The 24,743-nt window shown below is 39.6% G+C and overlaps 1 protein-coding gene across 1 annotated transcript in view; it reads right to left on the bottom strand.

The window, feature by feature from the left end:
- LOC102803800 (methylcrotonoyl-CoA carboxylase beta chain, mitochondrial-like) overlaps positions 1 to 24,743 on the bottom strand; it is a 217,961-nt gene that overhangs the window by 184,265 nt on the left and 8,953 nt on the right. Inside the window, exons 2-3 of the mRNA XM_085506319.1 lie at positions 15,790 to 15,941; positions 12,249 to 12,350 (exon numbers count right to left, since the gene is read on the bottom strand). Of these exons, the coding sequence (XP_085362445.1) occupies positions 12,249 to 12,350; positions 15,790 to 15,941 (254 nt within the window). The remainder of the gene's footprint in view (positions 1 to 12,248; positions 12,351 to 15,789; positions 15,942 to 24,743) is intronic.

Genomic DNA, 24,743 nt, shown 5'->3' on the forward strand with positions numbered 1-24,743 from the left:
ATGATATGGCAAATACCACCCTAACATTTCTGATGATATGGCAAATAGCACCCTAACATTTCTGATGATATGGCAAATACCAACCTAACATTTCTGATGATATGACAAATACCACCCTAACATTTCTGATGGTATGGCAAATACCACCCTAACATTTCTGATGATATGGCAAATAGCACTCTAACATTTCTGATGGTATGGCAAATACCACCCTAACATTTCTGATGATATGACAAATACCACCCTAACATTTCTGATGGTATGGCAAATAGCACCCTAACATTTCTGATGATATGGCAATTAGCACCCTAACATTTCTGATGTATGGCAGATACCACCCTAACATTTCTGATGATATGGCAATTAGCACCCTAGCATTTCTGATGGTATGGCAAATAGCACCCTAACATTTCTGATGATATGGCAAATACCAACCTAACATTCTGATGATATGGCAATTAGCACCCTAACATTTCTGATGGTATGGCAAATACCACCCTAACATTTCTGATGATATGGCAAATACCAACCTAACATTTCTGATGATATGGCAATTAGCACCCTAACATTTGTGATGATATGGCAAATACCACCCTAACATTTCTGATGATATGGCAATTAGCACCCTAACATTTGTGATGATATGGCAAATACCACCCTAACATTTCTGATGATATGGCAATTAGCACCCTAACATTTCTGATGATATGACAAATACAACCCTAATATTTCTGATGGTATGGCAAATAGCACCCTAACATTTCTGATGAAATGGCAATTAGCACCCTAACATTTCTGATGGTATGGCAAATAGCACCCTAACATTTCTTATGATATGGCAAATACCACGCTAACATTTCTGATGATATGGCAAATACCAACCTAACATTTCTTATGATATGACAAATACCACCCTAACATATCTGCTGGTATGGCAAATAACACCCTAACATTTCTGATGATATGGCAAATACTATCCTAACATTTCTGATGATATGGCAAATACCACCCTAACATTTCTGATGATATGACAATTAGCACCCTAACATTTCTGATGGTATGGCAAATACCAACCTAACATTTTTGATGATATGACAATTAGCACCCTAACATTTCCGATGGTACGGCAAATACCACCCTAACATCTCTGATGATATGGCAAATAGCACCCTAACATTTCTGATGATAAGACAAATACCACCCTAACATTTCTGATGGTATGGCAAATACCACCCTAACATTTCTGATGATATGGCAAATAGCACCCTAACATATCTGATGATATGGCAAATACCACCCTAACATATCTGATGATATGGCAAATACCACCCTAACATTTCTGATGATATGGCAAATACCACCCTAACCTTTCTGATGATATGGCAAATACCACCCTAACATTTCTGATGATATGGCAAATACCACCCTAACATTACTGATGATAAGGCAAATACCACCCTAACATTTCTGATGATATGACAAATACCACCCTAACATTTCTGATGATATGACAAATACCAACCTAACATTTCTGATGGTATGGCAAATACCACCCTAACATTTCTGATGATATGGCAAATAGCACCCTAACATTTCTGATGGTATGGCAAATACCACCCTAACATTTCTGATGATATGGCAAATACCACCCTAACATTTCTGATGATATGGCAAATAACACCCTAACATTTCTGATGATATGGCAAATACCACCCTAACATTTCTGATGGTATGGCAAATAGCACCCTAACATTTCTGATGATATGGCAATTAGCACCCTAACATTTCTGATGGTATGGCAAATACCACCCTAACATTTCTGATGATATGGCAAATAGCACCCTAACATTTCTGATGATATGGCAAATACCACCCTAACATTTCTGATGGTATGGCAAATACCACCCTAACATTTCTGATGATATGGCAAATAATACCCTAACATTTCTGATGATATGGCAAATACCACCCTAACATTTCTGATGATATGGCAAATAGCACCCTAACATTTCTGATGTTATGGCAAATACTAACCTAACATTTCTGATGATAAGACAAATACCACCCTAACATTTCTGATGGTATGGCAAATACCACCCTAACATTTCTGATGATATGGCAAATAGCACCCTAACATTTCTGATGATATGGCAATTAGCACACTAACATTTCTGATGGTATGGCAAATACCACCCTAACATTTCTGATGATATGGCAAATAACAACCTAACATTTCTGATGATATGACAAATACCACCCTAACATTTCTGATGGTATGGCAAATACCACCCTAACATTTCGGATGATATGGCAAATACCAACCTAACATATCTGATGATATGACAAGTACCACCCTAACATTTCTGATGGTATGGCAAATACCACCCTAACATTTCTGATGATATGACAAATACCACCCTAACATTTCTGATGGTATGGCAAATACCACCCTAACATTTCTGATGATATGGCAAATACCACCCTAACATTTCTGATGATATGGCAAATACCACCCTAACATTTCTGATGATATGGCAAATAGCACCCTAACATTTCTGATGATATGGCAAATACCACCCTAACATTTCTGATGATATGGTAAATACCACGCTAACATTTCTGATGATATGGCAATTAGCACGCTAACATTTCTGATGATATGGCAAATAGCACCCTAACATTTCTGATGATATGGCAATTAGCACCCTAACATTTCTGATGATATGGCAAATAGCATCCTAACATTTCTGATGATATGGGAAATAGCACCCTAACATTTCTGATGGTATGGCAAATACCACCCTAACATTTTTGATGATATGGCAAATAGCACCCTAACATTTCTGATGGTATGGCAAATACCACCTTAACATTTCTGATAATATAGCAATTAGCACCCTAACATTTCTGATGATATGGCAAATACTAACCAAACATTTCTGATGATATGGCAAATACCACCCTAACATTTCTGATGATATGGTAAATACCACGCTAACATTTCTGATGATATGGCAATTAGCACGCTAACATTTCTGATGATATGGCAAATAGCACCCTAACATTTCTGATGATATGGCAAATAGCACCCTAACATTTCTGATGGTATGGCAAATAGCACCCTAACATTTCTGATGATATGGCAAATACTAACCAAACATTTCTGATGATATGGCAAATACCACCCTAACATTTCTGATGATTTGGCAAATAGCACCCTAACATTTCTGATGGTATGGCAAATACCACCCTAACATTTCTGATGATATGGCAAATACTAACCTAACATTTCTGATGATATGGCAAATAGCACCCTAACATTTCTGATGGTATGGCAAATACCACCCTAACATTTCTGATGGTATGGCAAATAGCACCCTAACATTTCTGATGATATGGCAATTAGCACACTAACATTTCTGATGGTATGGCAAATACCACCCTAACATTTCTGATGATATGGCAAATAGCACCCTAACATTTCTGATGATATGGCAATTAGCACACTAACATTTCTGATGATATGGCAAATAGCACCCTAACATTTCTGATGTTATGGCAAATACCAACCTAACATTTCTGATGATAAGACAAATACCACCCTAACATTTCTGATGGTATGGCAAATACCACCCTAACATTTCTGATGATATGGCAAATAGCACCCTAACATTTCTGATGGTATGGCAAATACCACCCTAACATTTCTGATGATATGGCAATTAGCACCCTAACATTTGTGATGATATGGCAAATACCACCCTAACATTTCTGATGATATGGCAATTAGCACCCTAACATTTCTGATGATATGGCAATTAGCACCATAACATATCTGATGATATGACAAGTACCACCCTAACATTTCTGATGGTATGGCAAATACCACCCTAACATTTTTGATGATATGACAAATACCACCCTAACATTTCTGATGATATGGCAAATATCAACCTAACATTTCTGATGGTATGGCAAATACCACCCTAACATTTCTGATGATATGGCAAATAGCACCCTAACATTTCCGATGATATGGCAAATACCAACCTAACATTTCTGATGATATGACAAATACCACCCTAACATTTCTGATGGTATGGCAAATACCACCCTAACATTTCGGATGATATGGCAATTAGCACCCTAACATATCTGATGATATGGCAAATAACAACCTAACATTTCTGATGATATGACAAATACCACCCTAACATTTCTGATGGTATGGCAAATACCACCCTAACATTTCGGATGATATGGCAAATACCAACCTAACATATCTGATGATATGACAAGTACCACCCTAACATTTCTGATGGTATGGCAAATACCACCCTAACATTTCTGATGGTATGGCAAATACCACCCTAACATTTCTGATGATATGGCAAATACCACCCTAACATTTCTGATGATATGGCAAATACCACCCTAACATTTCTGATGATATGGCAAATACCACCCTAACATTTCTGATGATATGGCAAATACCAACCTAACATTTCTTATGATATGGCAAATACCACGCTAACATTTCTGATGATATGGCAAATACCAACCTAACATTTCTTATGATATGACAAATACCACCCTAACATTTCTGATGATATGGCAAATAGCACCCTAACATTTCTGATGATATGGCAAATAGCACCCTAACATTTCTGATGATATGGCAAATACCACCCTAACATTTCTGATGATATGGCAAATACCACGCTAACATTTCTGATGATATGGCAATTAGCATGCTAACATTTCTGATGATATGGCAAATAGCACCCTAACATTTCTGATGATATGGCAAATAGCACCCTAACATTTCTGATGATATGGCAAATACTAACCTAACATTTCTGATGGTATGGCAAATACCACCCTAACATTTCTGATGATATGGCAAATACTAACCTAACATTTCTGATGATATGGCAAATAGCACCCTAACATTTCTGATGGTATGGCAAATACCACCCTAACATTTCTGATGATATGGCAAATAGCACCCTAACATTTCTGATGATTTGGCAAATAGCACCCTAACATTTCTGATGGTATGGCAAATACCACCCTAACATTTCTGATGATATGGCAAATACTAACCTAACATTTCTGATGATATGGCAAATAGCACCCTAACATTTCTGATGGTATGGCAAATACCACCCTAACATTTCTGATGGTATGGCAAATAGCACCCTAACATTTCTGATGATATGGCAATTAGCACACTAACATTTCTGATGGTATGGCAAATACCACCCTAACATTTCTGATGATATGGCAAATAGCACCCTAACATTTCTGATGATATGGCAATTAGCACACTAACATTTCTGATGATATGGCAAATACCACCCTAACATTTCTGATGATATGGCAAATAACACCCTAACATTTCTGATGATATGGCAAATACTATCCTAACATTTCTGATGATATGGCAATTAGCACCCTAACATTTCTGATGGTATGGCAAATACCACCCTAACATTTCTGATGATATGGCAAATACCACCCTAACATTTCTGATGATATGGCAAATAGCACCCTAACATTTCTGATGATATGGCAAATACCACCATAACATTTCTGATGGTATGGCAAATACCACCCTAACATTTCTGATGATATGACAAATAATACCCTAACATTTCTGATGATATGGCAAATACCACCCTAACATTTCTGATGATATGGCAAATAGCACCCTAACATTTCTGATGGTATGGCAAATACCACCCTAACATTTCGGATGATATGGCAAATACCAACCTAACATATCTGATGATATGACAAGTACCACCCTAACATTTCTGATGATATGGCAAATATCAACCTAACATTTCTGATGGTATGGCAAATACCACCCTAACATTTCTGATGATATGGCAAATAGCACCCTAACATTTCCGATGACATGGCAAATACCAACCTAACATTTCTGATGATATGACAAATACCACCCTAACATTTCTGATGGTATGGCAAATACCACCCTAACATTTCTGATGATATGGCAAATAGCACCCTAACATTTCTGATGGTATGGCAAATACCACCCTAACATTTCTGATGATATGGCAAATACATGTAGCACCCTAACATTTCTGATGATATGGCAAATACCAACCTAACATTTCTTATGATATGACAAATACCACCCTAACATTTCTGATGATATGGCAAATACCACCCTAACATTTCTGATGATATGGCAAATACCAACCTAACATTTCTTATGATATGGCAAATACCACGCTAACATTTCTGATGATATGGCAAATACCAACCTAACATTTCTTATGATATGACAAATACCACCCTAACATTTCTGATGATATGGCAAATAGCACCCTAACATTTCTGATGATATGGCAAATAGCACCCTAACATTTCTGATGATATGGCAAATACCACCCTAACATTTCTGATGATATGGCAAATACCACGCTAACATTTCTGATGATATGGCAATTAGCATGCTAACATTTCTGATGATATGGCAAATAGCACCCTAACATTTCTGATGATATGGCAAATAGCACCCTAACATTTCTGATGATATGGCAAATACTAACCTAACATTTCTGATGGTATGGCAAATACCACCCTAACATTTCTGATGATATGGCAAATACTAACCTAACATTTCTGATGATATGGCAAATAGCACCCTAACATTTCTGATGGTATGGCAAATACCACCCTAACATTTCTGATGATATGGCAAATAGCACCCTAACATTTCTGATGATTTGGCAAATAGCACCCTAACATTTCTGATGGTATGGCAAATACCACCCTAACATTTCTGATGATATGGCAAATACTAACCTAACATTTCTGATGATATGGCAAATAGCACCCTAACATTTCTGATGGTATGGCAAATACCACCCTAACATTTCTGATGGTATGGCAAATAGCACCCTAACATTTCTGATGATATGGCAATTAGCACACTAACATTTCTGATGGTATGGCAAATACCACCCTAACATTTCTGATGATATGGCAAATAGCACCCTAACATTTCTGATGATATGGCAATTAGCACACTAACATTTCTGATGATATGGCAAATACCACCCTAACATTTCTGATGATATGGCAAATAACACCCTAACATTTCTGATGATATGGCAAATACTATCCTAACATTTCTGATGATATGGCAATTAGCACCCTAACATTTCTGATGGTATGGCAAATACCACCCTAACATTTCTGATGATATGGCAAATACCACCCTAACATTTCTGATGATATGGCAAATAGCACCCTAACATTTCTGATGATATGGCAAATACCACCATAACATTTCTGATGGTATGGCAAATACCACCCTAACATTTCTGATGATATGACAAATAATACCCTAACATTTCTGATGATATGGCAAATACCACCCTAACATTTCTGATGATATGGCAAATAGCACCCTAACATTTCTGATGGTATGGCAAATACCACCCTAACATTTCGGATGATATGGCAAATACCAACCTAACATATCTGATGATATGACAAGTACCACCCTAACATTTCTGATGATATGGCAAATATCAACCTAACATTTCTGATGGTATGGCAAATACCACCCTAACATTTCTGATGATATGGCAAATAGCACCCTAACATTTCCGATGACATGGCAAATACCAACCTAACATTTCTGATGATATGACAAATACCACCCTAACATTTCTGATGGTATGGCAAATACCACCCTAACATTTCTGATGATATGGCAAATAGCACCCTAACATTTCTGATGGTATGGCAAATACCACCCTAACATTTCTGATGATATGGCAAATACATGTAGCACCCTAACATTTCTGATGATATGGCAAATACCAACCTAACATTTCTTATGATATGACAAATACCACCCTAACATTTCTGATGATATGGCAAATACCACCCTAACATTTCTGATGATATGGCAAATACCACCCTAACATTTCTGATGATATGGCAAATACCAACCTAACATTTCTTATGATATGGCAAATACCACGCTAACATTTCTGATGATATGGCAATTAGCACCCTAACATTTCTGATGATATGACAAATACCACCCTAACATTTCTGATGGTATGGCAAATACCACCCTAACATTTCTGATGATATGGCAAATACTAACCTAACATTTCTGATGATATGGCAATCAGCACCCTAACATTTCTGATGGTATGGCAAATACCACCCTAACATTTCTGATGGTATGGCAAATAGCACCCTAACATTTCTGATGATATGGCAATTAGCACACTAACATTTCTGATGGTATGGCAAATACCACCCTAACATTTCTGATGATATGGCAAATAGCACCCTAACATTTCTGATGATATCGCAATTAGCACACTAACATTTCTGATGATATGGCAAATACCACCCTAACATTTCTGATGATATGGCAAATAACACCCTAACATTTCTGATGATATGGCAAATACTATCCTAACATTTCTGATGATATGGCAATTAGCACCCTAACATTTCTGATGGTATGGCAAATACCACCCTAACATTTCTGATGATATGGCAAATACCACCCTAACATTTCTGATGATATGGCAAATAGCACCCTAACATTTCTGATGATATGGCAAATACCACCATAACATTTCTGATGGTATGGCAAATACCACCCTAACATTTCTGATGATATGACAAATAATACCCTAACATTTCTGATGATATGGCAAATACCACCCTAACATTTCTGATGATATGGCAAATAGCACCCTAACATTTCTGATGTTATGGCAAATACCAACCTAACATTTCTGATGATAAGACAAATACCACCCTAACTTTTCTGATGGTATGGCAAATACCACCCTAACATTTCTGATGATATGGCAAATAGCACCCTAACATTTCTGATGGTATGGCAAATACCACCCTAACATTTCTGATGATATGGCAATTAGCACCCTAACATTTGTGATGATATGGCAAAAACCACCCTAACATTTCTGATGATATGGCAATTAGCACCCTAACATTTCTGATGATATGGCAATTAGCACCATAACATATCTGATGATATGACAAGTACCACCCTAACATTTCTGATGGTATGGCAAATACCACCCTAACATTTCTGATGATATGACAAATACCACCCTAACATTTCTGATGATATGGCAAATATCAACCTAACATTTCTGATGGTATGGCAAATACCACCCTAACATTTCTGATGATATGGCAAATAGCACCCTAACATTTCCGATGACATGGCAAATACCAACCTAACATTTCTGATGATATGACAAATACCACCCTAACATTTCTGATGGTATGGCAAATACCACCCTAACATTTCGGATGATATGGCAAATACCAACCTAACATATCTGATGATATGACAAGTACCACCCTAACATTTCTGATGATATGACAAATACCACCCTAACATTTCTGATGGTATGGCAAATACCACCCTAACATTTCTGATGATATGGCAAATAGCACCCTAACATTTCTGATGGTATGGCAAATACCACCCTAACATTTCTGATGATATGGCAAATACATGTAGCACCCTAACATTTCTGATGATATGGCAAATACCAACCTAACATTTCTTATGATATGACAAATACCACCCTAACATTTCTGATGATATGGCAAATACCACCCTAACATTTCTGATGGTATGGCAAATACCACCCTAACATTTCTGATGATATGGCAAACACCACCCTAACATTTCTGATGATATGGCAAATACCACCCTAACATTTCTGATGATATGGCAAATACCAACCTAACATTTCTTATGATATGGCAAATACCACGCTAACATTTCTTATGATATGGCAAATACCACGCTAACATTTCTGATGATATGGCAAATACCAACCTAACATTTCTTATGATATGACAAATACCACCCTAACATTTCTGATGATATGGCAAATAGCACCCTAACATTTCTGATGATATGACAAATAGCACCCTAACATTTCTGATGATATGGCAATTAGCACCCTAACATTTCTGATGATATGGCAAATAGCATCCTAACATTTCTGATGATATGGCAAATACCACCCTAACATTTCTGATGGTATGGCAAATACCACCCTAACATTTTTGATGATATGACAAATAGCACCCTAACATTTCTGATGGTATGGCAAATACCACCCTAACATTTCTGATGATATGGCAAATAGCACCCTAACATTTCTGATGATATGGCAAATACTAACCTAACATTTCTGATGATATGGCAAATACCACCCTAACATTTCTGATGATTTGGCAAATAGCACCCTAACATTTCTGATGATATGGCAAATACCACCCTAACATTTCTGATGGTATGGCAAATACCACCCTAACATTTCTGATGATTTGGCAAATAGCGCCCTAACATTTCTGATGATATGGCAAATACCACCCTAACATTTCTGATGGTATGGCAAATACCACCCTAACATTTCTGATGATATGGCAAATACTAACCTAACATTTCTGATGATATGGCAAATAGCACCCTAACATTTCTGATGCAGATGGTATGGCAAATAGCACCCTAACATTTCTGATGATATGGCAAATACTAACCTAACATTTCTGATGATATGGCAAATACCACCCTAACATTTCTGATGATTTGGCAAATAGCACCCTAACATTTCTGATGGTATGGCAAATACCACCCTAACATTTCTGATGATATGGCAAATACTAACCTAACATTTCTGATGATATGGCAAATAGCACCCTAACATTTCTGATGGTATGGCAAATACCACCCTAACATTTCTGATGGTATGGCAAATAGCACCCTAACATTTCTGATGATATGGCAATTAGCACACTAACATTTCTGATGGTATGGCAAATACCACCCTAACATTTCTGATGATATGGCAAATACCACCCTAACATTACTGATGGTATGGCAAATACCAACCTAACATTTCTGATGATATGACAATTAGCACCCTAACATTTCTGATGGTATGGCAAATACCACCCTAACATTTCTGATGATATGGCAAATAGCACCCTAACATTTCTGATGATATGGCAAATACTAACCTAACATTTCTGATGATATGGCAAATACCAACCTAACATTTCTGATGATATGGCAAATAGCACCCTAACATTTCTGATGATATGGCAATTAGCACCCTAACATTTCTGATGGTATGGCAAATACCACCCTAACATTTCTGATGGTATGGCAAATACCACCCTAACATTTCTGATGATATGGCAAATAGCACCCTAACATTTCTGATGATATGGCAAATACTAACCTAACATTTCTGATGATATGGCAAATACCACCCTAACATTTCTGATGATATGGCAATTAGCACCCTAACATTTCTGATGGTATGGCAAATACCACCCTAACATTTCTGATGATATGACAAATACCACCCTAACATTTCTGATGATATGACAAATACCACCCTAACATTTCTGATGATATGGCAAATACCACCCTAACATTTCTGATGATATGGCAATTAGCACCCTAACATTTCTGATGATATGACAAATACCACCCTAACATTTCTGATGGTATGGCAAATACCACCCTAACATTTCTGATGATATGGCAAATACCACCCTAACATTTCTGATGATATGGCAAATACCACCCTAACATTTCTGATGATATGGCAAATACCACCCTAACATTTCTGATGATATGGCAAATACCACCCTAACATTTCTGATGATATGGCAAATACCACCCTAACATTTCTGATGATATGGCAAATACCACCCAACATTTCTGATGATATGGCAAATAGCACCCTAACATTTCTGATGATATGGCAATTAGCACCCTAACATTTCTTATGATATGACAAATACCACCCTAACATTTCTGATGATATGGCAAATACCACCCTAACATTTCTGATGATATGGCAAATAGCACCCTAACATTTCTGATGATTTGGCAAATACCACCCTAACATTTCTGATGATATGGCAAATAGCACCCTAACATTTCTGATGATTTGGCAAATACCACCCTAACATTTCTGATGATATGGCAAATAGCAACCTAACATTTTAATCCTGAAAACACTGAAATTGTTTTTACTGACATTAATTTCAAGCCATGTGAGATGATATTTGATTCAGGGTTATTAGCATATTTGGTTCATGGTTTTTAGCATATTTGGTTCAGAGTTATTAGCATATTTGGTTCAGCATTATTAGCATATTTGAATACTTACCCAGACACTCTTCCTATACCTGTGATAATACCACCAGCTGGGACTTCTTCTTCTCCATACAACTGATATCCAGCTAGCTGAGAGAATTCTAAAAAAGACGACCTGACAAAAACGAAATAACAATACATGTCAGATGCATAGTTAAGATAGGCAAATAAAAGTAAAAGTATCATGAGATCCACTTCAGAAGAATGATGGTCACACATTGTGTTATTAAAGTTTTCTCAAACAGTGTGGGACAAAGATGCTTAGTCAAAGAACTGCTCAACACATGTCAACCACAGTTGTAGTATATAACACAAGTCAGTCAGAGTAGGACAGTGTATAACACATGTCAGTCAGAGTAGGACAGTGTATAACACAAGTCAGTCAGAGTAGGAGTGTATAACACATGTCAGTCAGAGTAGGAGTGTATAACACATGTCAGTCAGAGTAGGACAGTGTATAACACAAGTCAGTCAGAGTAGGACAGTGTATAACATGTGTCAGTCAGAGTAGGACAGTGTATAACACATGTCAGTCAGAGTAGGACAGTGCATAACACAAGTCAGTCAGAGTAGGACAGTGTATAACATGTGTCAGTCAGAGTAGGACAGTGTATAACACAAGTCAGTCAGAGCAGGACAGTGTATAACACATGTCAGTCAGAGTAGGACAGTGTATAACACATGTCAGTCAGAGTAGGAGTGTATAACACAAGTCAGTCAGAGTAGGACAGTGTATAACACAAGTCAGTCAGAGTAGGACAGTGTATAACACATGTCAGTCAGAGTAGGACAGTGTATAACACAAGTTAGTCAGAGTAGGACAGTGTATAACACATGTCAGTCAGAGTAGGACAGTGTATAACACATGTCAGTCAGAGTAGGACAGTGTATAACATGTGTCAGTCAGAGTAGGACAGTGTATAACACATGTCAGTCAGAGTAGGACAGTGTATAACACATGTCAGTCAGAGTAGGACAGTGTATAACACATGTCAGTCAGAGTAGGACAGTGTATAACACATGTCAGTCAGATTAGGACAGTGTATAACACATGTCAGTCAGAGTAGGACAGTGTATAACACATGTCAGTCAGAGTAGGACAGTGTACAACACATGTCAGTCAGAGTAGGACAGTGTATAACACATGTCAGTCAGAGTAGGACAGTGTATAACACAAGTCAGTAAGAGTAGGACAGTGTATAACATGTGTCAGTCAGAGTAGGACAGTGTATAACACATGTCAGTCAGAGTAGGACAGTGTATAACACATGTCAGTCAGAGCAGGACAGTGTATAACACATGTCAGTCAGAGTAGGACAGTGTATAACATGTGTCAGTCAGAGTAGGACAGTGTATAACATGTGTCAGTCAGAGTAGGACAGTGTATAACACAAGTCAGTCAGAGTAGGACAGTGTATAACACAAGTCAGTCAGAGCAGGACAGTGTATAACACATGTCAGTCAGAGTAGGACAGTGTATAACACATGTCAGTCAGAGTAGGAGTGTATAACACAAGTCAGTCAGAGTAGGACAGTGTATAACACAAGTCAGTCAGAGTAGGACAGTGTATAACACATGTCAGTCAGAGTAGGACAGTGTATAACACAAGTTAGTCAGAGTAGGACAGTGTATAACACATGTCAGTCAGAGTAGGACAGTGTATAACACATGTCAGTCAGAGTAGGACAGTGTATAACATGTGTCAGTCAGAGTAGGACAGTGTATAACACATGTCAGTCAGAGTAGGACAGTGTATAACACATGTCAGTCAGAGTAGGACAGTGTATAACACATGTCAGTCAGAGTAGGACAGTGTATAACACATGTCAGTCAGAGTAGGACAGTGTATAACACATGTCAGTCAGATTAGGACAGTGTATAACACATGTCAGTCAGAGTAGGACAGTGTATAACACATGTCAGTCAGAGTAGGACAGTGTACAACACATGTCAGTCAGAGTAGGACAGTGTATAACACATGTCAGTCAGAGTAGGACAGTGTATAACACAAGTCAGTAAGAGTAGGACAGTGTATAACATGTGTCAGTCAGAGTAGGACAGTGTATAACACATGTCAGTCAGAGTAGGACAGTGTATAACACATGTCAGTCAGAGCAGGACAGTGTATAACACGTGTCAGTCAGAGTAGGACAGTGTATAACATGTGTCAGTCAGAGTAGGACAGTGTATAACACAAGTCAGTCAGAGTAGGACAGTGTATAACACAAGTCAGTCAGAGTAGGACAGTGTATAACACAAGTCAGTCAGAGTAGGACAGTGTATAACACATGTCAGTCAGAGTAGGGCAGTGTATAACACATGTCAGTCAGAGTAGGACAGTGTATAACACATGTCAGTCAGAGTAGGACAGTGTATAACACATGTCAGTCAGAGTAGGACAGTGTATAACACATGTCAGTCAGAGTAGGACAGTGTATAACACATGTCAGTCAGATTAGGACAGTGTATAACACATGTCAGTCAGAGTAGGACAGTGTATAACACATGTCAGTCAGAGTAGGACAGTGTATAACACATGTCAGTCAGAGTAGGACAGTGTATAACACATGTCAGTCAGATTAGGACAGTGTATAACACATGTCAGTCAGAGTAGGACAGTGTATAACACATGTCAGTCAGAGTAGGACAGTGTATAACATAAGTCAGTCAGAGTAGGAGTGTATAACACATGTCAGTCAGAGTAGGACAGTGTATAACACATGTCAGTCAGAGTAGGACAGTGTATAACACATGTCAGTCAGAGTAGGACAGTGTATAACACATGTCAGTCAGAGTAGGACAGTGTATAACACATGTCAGTCAGAGTAGGACAGTGTATAACACGTCAGTCAGAGTAGGACAGTGTATAACATAAGTCAGTCAGAATAGGAGTGTATAACACATGTCAGTCAGAGTAGGACAGTGTATAACACAAGTCAGTCAGAGTAGGACAGTGTATAACACAAGTCAGTCAGAGTAGGACAGTGTATAACACATGTCAGTCAGAGTAGGGCAGTGTATAACACATGTCAGTCAGAGTAGTACAGTGTATAACACATGTCAGTCAGAGTAGAACAGTGTATAACACATGTCAGTCAGAGTAGAACAGTGTATAACACATGTCAGTCAGAGTAGAACAGTGTATAACACAAGTCAGTCAGAGTAGAACAGTGTATAACACATGTCAGTCAGAGTAGAACAGTGTATAACACATGTCAGTCAGAGTAGAACAGTGTATAACACAAGTCAGTCAGAGTAGAACAGTGTATAACACATGTCAGTCAGAGTAGAACAGTGTATAACACATGTCAGTCAGAGTAGGACAGTGTACAACACATGTCAGTCAGAGTAGGACAGTGTATAACACATGTCAGTCAGAGTAGGACAGTGTATAACACAAGTCAGTAAGAGTAGGACAGTGTATAACATGTGTCAGTCAGAGTAGGACAGTGTATAACACATGTCAGTCAGAGTAGGACAGTGTATAACACATGTCAGTCAGTGTCAGAGTGTTGGTAAAACATGTACAGTATGATAACCTAGACAGACTCACCCTGGATCTAATAATGTTGATATTCTATCTCTTGGTAAGAGTTTTCCCCTTGACTTATGTCTTTCTATGGCAAGTTCACCACCACCTTTAGTTATTGTCTTGATTTTAGATTGCAAGTCTTCCACAGCTTTTTTCATGTTAACATAGTTACTCTGAGTAATTAAACAAAACATCAATTTTACCACCAAAAGCCTGCAAATTAGTAAACTATATTATTTTGGCAACCAATTTGCAATCTCACTCGTGAATTGGCCTTTGAATCTCACTGGCCATGCCCACTCTAAATGAGTAGTATGATTTTATGTAGGGGAATATAACATGTAAACCATTTGTACTACCTCATCTATGTTTTTTTTAAAATTATTAGAATGAACTAAGATTGAAAGTAAGTGTGTTCACTCGACTGTATTTTAATGCGATATATTGTCCACCACAAGTGTACTGCAATTCAGTAGATTATTAACTAACAGGTGAATCGTAAAGTACCAAATTCAGATCTCGTAAAGAGATCTACAACGACTGATCTTCAGGTAATGTGGCGTTCATATGCAAGGGATTATCTACGCAAAAACGTCAAATTCTATTAGAAGTGCTTCTGACCAGGGAAAGGCACAATTAAGACAGAACAACCTATTATTTGATAGGATCACATTTTTTTTGTAAATTACTGGTACTCTTACATGGCTACCAATTTGGTAAACAACTTTTACATTATCACATCTCGCCGTAATACAGCATATCCAAGACATGTACCTGGCTATGTAAAAGCATTCATAGATTGCATTCCCCCACAGCAACATAGACTTGCCCGGATGGTGCCAGCCACAAGTCAGTGCCAGCAAGATTTGAAAGCCAACTGTTTAGTCAGAAGCCAATCAGTTAGACAGTTCGCTAGCGAATTTGTAAATTGACTGCGCAAATACTTTTGAGACTTGCTGTACATTGTTTTTTGTTTTTTTAAATACAGACATACATGTACCTGGCATGATTTACTTTACATGAAAATAGATTAAATCATCCTGTCATTGATAGTTCCCCAAATTTAAAGTGACAAATGCAAACAACAATTTAATTTATGATATTTGGACTATTTTTACAAATGAATTACAATCTATTTGCCACATTTTTTGACTAAGCATAACTTTAATCTATAATCAAAGAAAGCTTAGAAAGAACTCCCGTGTGCTGAGAGTATTGAAGACACATTCAAAATTAATTCAAAATTACTTGTACACGAGATATTGATGGAAAAGCTGAAAACTAATTATGTAAATCAGGTAACTAATATGAACAGAACAAAAAAATTAATAATTATTATGCTGATTAGAGAATTAATATGAACAAATTTTAAACCAAAATTAATCAGGCCTGTCTATTGTACTAGAGCATTTATGTACCAAATTTTATTCAAATGTGATGATCAGTAATTGAGATATCAGTGTTAATTAATTATGTTAATTAGGTGATTAATAAGCATAAATATTTATCAAAAACTAATTAGGTCTCTGCATAGTTCTCTTTAAAAGTTTCATTGAAATCCAATTCGTGGTTCTTTATATATCAGTGGAACATTATGCAAATTAGGTAATTAATATCCAATTAAAACTAATCAGGTCTCTGCATAGTCCTAGAAGATCTATGTAGCAAGTCTCATTGAAATATGATGATTAGTACTCGAGATATCAGGCAAAAAGCTGAAAATTAACTAATTATGCTAATAAGGTAATTAATATGCACAAATATTTACCAAAAAACTAATCAGGGGTCTGCACAGTCCTTAAGTAACTATGTACCAAGTGTCATTAAAATGTGATGATTACTACTTGAAATATCAAAAGCGGAAAATTAATTAATTATGCAAATTAGGTAATTAATATGTACTGATATTACCCTAAACACTACCAGGTCTGTGCAGTGTCCTATGACATCTATGTACCAAGTGTCATTGAAATGTGACTACTTGAAATATCAAAAGCTGAAAATTAATTAATTATGCATATTAGGTAATTAATATGTACTGATATTACCCTAAAAACTATCAGGTCTGTGCAGTGTCCTATGACATTTATGTATCAAATTTCTTTGAAATGTGATGATTACTACTTGAAATATCAAAAGCTGAAAATTAATTAATTATGCAAATTAGGTAATTAATATGTACTCATATTACCCTAAAAACTATCAGGTCTGTGCAGTGTCCTACAATGTATGACATCTATGTACCAAGTTTCATTGAAATGTGATGATTACTACTTGAAATATCAAAAGCTGAAGTTTAATTAATTATGCAAATTAGGTAATTAATATCTACTGATATTACCCTAAAAACTGTCAGGTCTGTGCAGTGTCCTATGACATCTATGTACCAAGTTTTATTGAAATGTGATGATTAGTACTTGAGATATCAGTGGAAAAGCCGAAAATTGATTAATCATTATGCAAATCAGGTAATTAATATTGCACAGATTTTTACCTAAAACTAATCAAATCTGTGCATTAGTTTAGAGCATCTATGTGCCAAGTTTCATCAAAATCCAATGAGTGGTTCTTTAGATATCAGTGGAACAGTCATGAAACAGCTAAAAATCAGCTAATTATCATGCAAATTAGGTAATTAATATGCAGGGATTTTTACCAAACCCTAATCAAATATGCGCATTGGCCCAGAGCATCTATGCACCAAGTTTCATCAAAAATCAAAAATCAATGTATGGTTCTTGAGATATCAGTAGAACAGACACACACACAGACACACACACAGACAGACACACTAACTGCAAAGACTCCCTTTTTGTGCTTCGCACACGGGAGTCAAAAATGCTTAGTAGATATACATAAAAAATAATATTGTTAAAACAGCTGATAATAATTGCAGTAAACTAATCATCACATACTGTGTTATATTAGTATGTTAAATGGTTTATTTATCTGTCACAAAAATATATTTATTTTTAAGTAATATTTATTTCTAGATTCGTCAATTGTATAATATCAAGAATTTATTAAATAAGATTATGCAACTTTCATAACCATGTACTGTAAGAGATAAACATTTCACAATTTCCAAAAAAAATCGCAAAACACATATACATGTACACGCTTTATGTCTGCAGAATCAAATTAAAGTGTATACAAAAGAAGAATTAGCTAAAAACAAAAGACTCAAAAATTATTAAAATCAGTTCATTCCTCTTGTTTAGTTTGCATGGTCATAACGTAACAGTAAAACACCCTACCCTGCTATCTACCTACACAATATCACATCAATATAGGTGTTTTCGGCCTAATTTCACTGCTCTGAATTATACACAGCAAATCGTTGTATGAAAAAATACAGTTCACAAATTAGTATACAAAAGTCAAATGGTAAATTCAAACTAAGTATTGTTCTAATTTATAGTCAAATAAACCAGAACACTACTACTAATCAAATTGACAGCTTTCACAACAACTTGGGGTAAGTTTGGTTGTATAGAGTAAGTGACCAATCACTATTTAACGGACAGGTCACAATCTATTAAATTTAAGAGAGCTACATCCGAGTCTCTTCCAATCACCACGGGTGTGCCACAAGGCTCAATACTAGGCCCACTGCTGTTTATAATATACATGAATGGTCTTGCCCTGGAAACGGAACAGTCAGTACTCGACATGTATGCCGATGATAGTACTTTCACTACTTGTGCAGCAGAAACTGGGCTTGGACATGGCTAATGTCAGTAAATGATTCAAAATTAGAGCATGTAAAGTCAAAAAAACTACTCGGTGTCATGGTAGATCAAAATCTAACATAGAAAAGATCATATTAATAAAGTAGGGTAGGGTAGAGTAGTGAGTATGCTTCTAGCCCGATTCAGGGGTATAAAATCGTATCAAATTTTGTCATGCTTTTATCTTTCCCCATTTGGACTACTGTAGCACAGTCTGGATATCAGCCCAGTTAAACAGACTATATAAACTACAGAAAATATCAGCTAGGATGATTTTTGATCTTCCTTCTTGAACTCCTACTAAACCTCTATTTCAAAAATTGAGATGGATGACTGAGATTTAGGCAGAGGGTTCTCCGAACCCGCCTATTCACATAGTTCATACCCACCATAGACTCCGGTCAGTCAAAATGACTATTTTGAACTGTAGGCATTAATCAGCGATTCTGCCGGTGACGGAGAGATAGAATCTAGGTCAGGGGAAGCCCCATGACCCCAACATTCTCTTTCCCTTACGTCACTAACCACGTGACCGAGCCTATATGGCAGCACCATTAACGGCTGTACAATCACTCTGGTTCCTTTCTCTCCGCATCGAGGACTTAGACCAACGCTACGGAAAGAGTGGGGTGGTTGGGGGGGGGGACCCAGAGTCTATGGTGGGTATGAACTATGTGAATAGGCGGGTTCGGAGAACCCTCTGCCTAAATTCACTACGTTCAATTACCCTTCGAACGGAGGTCATAATTCCGATAAACCGCATTAGTTCTCGGAGGGACACTGAAGGAACGCTGACTAGGCGTTCTGCTAGGTTGCTTAGCGCTAGACAACGCGCTTGAGATGGGCGAACCAGGCCTACCTCGGTGTCAAACTCCATGCCCAGGAACACCAACTGTTGAGTTGAGTCGGGTCGGGATGGGACTTTTTCTGATTTACTAGAAAACCCAACTGGTGAAATAAATCCTGTGTTAGCCTTACTTGTCTGGCTAATAACCCCTTGTCTGGGTTGTGTAACAACCAGTCGTCTAGGTACGGATTGATGTGTACCAACATTTGGTGGAGCAGCAGCACTACCTGTTTCATCACTCTGGTGAACACGTAGGGCGCTGTGCATAACCCGAAGGGGAGCACCCGAAATTCGAATACTTGGCCCAGGTGGGCGAATCGAAGGAGGTGGCAACTCGCTGGGTGCATTGGTATATGCAGGTATGCATCGCTTAAGTCTAAAGAGGCTAGCCAGTCGAACCGGTGGATGGAGAGCAGCGCGCTGGACGGTGTCTGCATGCGGAACCGATTGAGAAGCACATACTGATTTAGTCTGCTTAGGTCCAGAACCGGACGCCAGCCGCCTGTAGCTTTTGGTACTACGAATACATTTGAGGAGAAGCCCGGACTTGGCGCCGGCTGAACTATTCTGTGTATGGCGCCCTTTCTCAGCAAACTGTCTACTTCCTGTCTGATTGCTTCCGCCTTGCGGGGATCCCCTGGCAGTGGTCCCAACGGGGGGACACTTACAGGGGCGGTAGAGATGTCAGTGGTATTCTGTAACCGAGTGTCACCACCTGGCGCGTCCAGGGATCGGTTACCCGCTGTCTCCAAGCCGGAATGCACTGGCGCAATCTGTGTGCGACAGGGATCTGTGGCCATGGGTTCGGCGGTTGCAAGAGGGGGGGCTTCTCTTCTCCCATGAGGTGAGCTTCCCCGGGGATCACTGGGGTTACTAAGTCGTAGCCTGATCCCTTGCCGAACATAAGCCCATCCCCCACTGTCGGGGTTGACGACCACCCGAGGAGGAGGAGGAACCACCACCTGGTCCTTTCTTTCCCGGGGGAGCGCCGCTACTCTTCCCTCCCGCGGAAGGGTATGAGCGCTTGCCTCCTGGCTGACTCTGGTTAGCGAAGCTAGACCTAGGGCGTTGCGTTTTCTGTGCTTGGGGCGCCCTCAGTTTACCCTTGGCAACGGCCAACTGGCTAGCGGATTCGACTTGAACCATTTGGTTTGTTACACCCCGAAGCTCGGCGACTGCACTCGCTATCTCCCCGTCAAAGAGGGTGGGCGATATCCAGTCTGCGTAACTGAGGCGGTGGCAAACGCCCTGACTCAGTTGGCCGCCGAAAACACACGCGTCTAGAACTGCTTCCCGCTGCACAGAAGTAGCCCCGGCCAAAAGAGCCATATGACACTGGAGGATATCGCACATACATATGTAGCCGTGCGGTGGCCTACCATTAACTGCGTCGCCTGGTCTAGGAGGCGAGTGCGTCCCGCCTCTGAGGTCTCAGGGTCCTGGGCGCGCACAAGAATGCGCTCCAGCGTGGCGCCCACGAATTCTAGGAAATTGATGGGTCGCAACTCTGCTCTCAGGGCGTGGATAGACTCAGACTGGGTCGATGAGAATGACCATGGAAGGCGGCCGCCCCCCTTTACCCGGTTAGCAAAACAGAAATTTGTGGTACCGGGGTCTGGGGAAGGAGCCTTCGGGTTCGGTCGGGGGCTCTTGGTTTCGTCCCACAAATTGGGGTCCGAATCTGAAAGTGCCCCGATAGGGTAGCGTTTGGTCCAGCGAAAGGGGTTATGCAAAAGATTACCCCAGCCCGGGGCTTTTGGCGTTACCTCCTCTGCGGCTGACCAATGACCGCCCCTCAACACCGTCTGCGCGCCGTCCACCACGCTCAGCACTCGGCTGGACCATGGGAGACGTGCAGGTGGGGTTGATCTGGATCCCGACGCCTGCGATCCCATCAGCGTAGAAGCGACCGTGAGTGGTTTCTTTAGGATCGAGGGGGGGAATATACATCAAGTCACCTGGACTAATAATATTCCGCATCACCCCCACGGCGTGGCTCACTGAGTCATTACGCATTGCGGACTCTGAGGGACCGCCTGAGTTACCCACTGTATCCGACGCGAATGAACTGCTTAAATATGTGGGCGAGAGCGTGTTCGAGAGTGCGTCTCATGACAGGGTCGGTTCCCTCTGGGAACGCCTGTGGGTCGGAAAGAAGGGAGTCGAAACCCACAGCGGAGCTCGGACTTGAAGGTAAATTGTTAAGTCCGGTACCGCGCGGCGAACCTTGGCTGGTTGGCGGGGGGAGGTACAGCGCATGTCCTGACCCAAAAGCCCTGCCCCGAGAACGGAGCCTTGGCTACCAGCATCCCCGTTGGAATTCCGTGCCCGAGGTCCCAGAGGAGACCCGGTGCCACTAGCCTGAGCCTCGATCTCCCCCAAGTCAGCGGGGGTGTCACGGCTGGGAACGGGGAGTTCCCCGGAAGAGATGTGTTTGAATGCAAACATGCTTTCATGTTTCTTCCTGCTTGCCCACCGAGAGGCCGCAGTGGAGACAGCTCGCTCCGACTGCGTCTGATCTACCCGGCCTGCCAGGGACGCAATTGCCCTGACAGTCCTTCGACCAAAGCCCTCAAAGGGACCCGCAACAGGCCCCATAGGAGGAAAGCCTCCCGGGCACAGCCTCGCTGCAGCCGGTAAAATCGGGTAAACCACTGCCTGCAAAAACAGACTGTGAGGATGCCCTCCGATCAGCGGGGGGAGACCGAGAAAAAATATCGGTACCTCCACCATTGGGCCTCCTGCTCGACGTCTCGGTACACGAAGCACCGGTAGCCGAGTGTGAGGACTTTCCACTCATGCAAAACACGCAACTCACTTTAACCGATTTGTTTACTGGACGCGCGACCTTGCTGTGAAGAAACGAGCGACACGGTCAGTCTCAGCGATTTTGATGGCTCTGAAAGAAACTCCAGTGAAAAACACACGCCTTCACGGCAAAAAACCCTGAACCCCGCACGCAGCTATGACAAAAGTATTTCGGATGCGGGTTCTACGCTGGTAAATTCTGAATAACCACTGCACAGTCGACTCGAAACACGAGGAGATAAAAAAAAAACGGCAGCGAGCCCTGGTGCTGTCATTACAACTATTCATTTCTAAATACCTAGATCAAGCATAAAATGAAGAAAACATGCATGAGGGAAGCGAATTACAGTAGGAAAGGAGACGTAACGAAACCAAGCTTAAGCTACGTCGCCCGGGTTTTATTTCTTTGTTGTGAAAAAATACTACACAACAAAGGGGAAAATGACACGAGGGTAAAAAAGACAAGGAAAACTTATCCTACCAGCTACAATGTCGGATGCCGGGCAGCGGCAACAACCCAAGCTAGATTCTATCTCTCCGTCACCGGCAGAATCGCTGATTAATGCCTACAGTTCAAAATAGTCATTTTGACTGACCGGAGTCTATGGTGGGTAATTGAACGTAGTAAATGGATAGGGTTGATTACTGGCGCTGTGTTATATGGTCTATAAACCATTAAATAATCTTGCTCCAACTTATATGAGACAAATGTTTAAAGTCAGCACTAGGACTACCAGAAATTCAGACAGTTCCAAGTTATACTTGGCTCCTGGTAAAATTCTTAAAGTATATTCAGATAGCTTCCAATTCCCGGCTGCTGAATTTTGGAATAAAATACCTCTACCAATTCGTGATAGTGAGTCAATTTGAGCTTTTAAAAGTACCTATTTTAAATGGTTCATGTCAAAAATTTAGTTGTTATGTAATATTTCTGTACTTCTTTATTTAAAAATGTATTACTAATTTCTGTATATATAGTACTAATTTTTTAGGAAAATTGCTATGTTCACACGACAACATTTTATTAGAGCCCTACGGCTCGAGCCGGCTCGATCCAGCAAAAATGGCAGTGTATACGCGTTCGGCTCGAGCCAAGTTCAGCTCCAATAAACCCTTGGGGTTGAACTCCGATAGGGTTGAGCCCCAACATGGCCCCGACTGTGTATACGCAGGGCCCAACTATCGGAGCCGAAATCAATCGTCTTCTTCAAGTAACCTCTCATTTCAATTATGGTAGAGACAACATCATTCGTAACTTCACGCAATTTCCGATTTGACGAAGAGGTACACGCCCTAATATTTATTTTGGCAGAGTAAAGAAATACCGCGATAGATTGACAGGTCAACAGGAAACAGAAAAATGGCGTACAAAATTATGCGACAAAAACTTGAAAGAAGGAATGAACAGATCCAATGAAAATTGAAGAAACTTTTTAAAGACACCAGATAAAAATCATAGAAGTGGTCACGGCATGTTCCTAGTAGGTTTAGATTGACAACTGTCACACATATCACAACAGTTGAACAATAACAATAACTTGAGCAAATAGGCCGTAACACATTTTAGCTGCCGTGTTTCCTGTTTATTC

This window comes from Saccoglossus kowalevskii, chromosome 12 (genome assembly GCF_978046115.1).
Source record: "Saccoglossus kowalevskii chromosome 12, keSacKowa6.1, whole genome shotgun sequence".
NCBI classification, from domain to species: domain Eukaryota; kingdom Metazoa; phylum Hemichordata; class Enteropneusta; family Harrimaniidae; genus Saccoglossus; species Saccoglossus kowalevskii.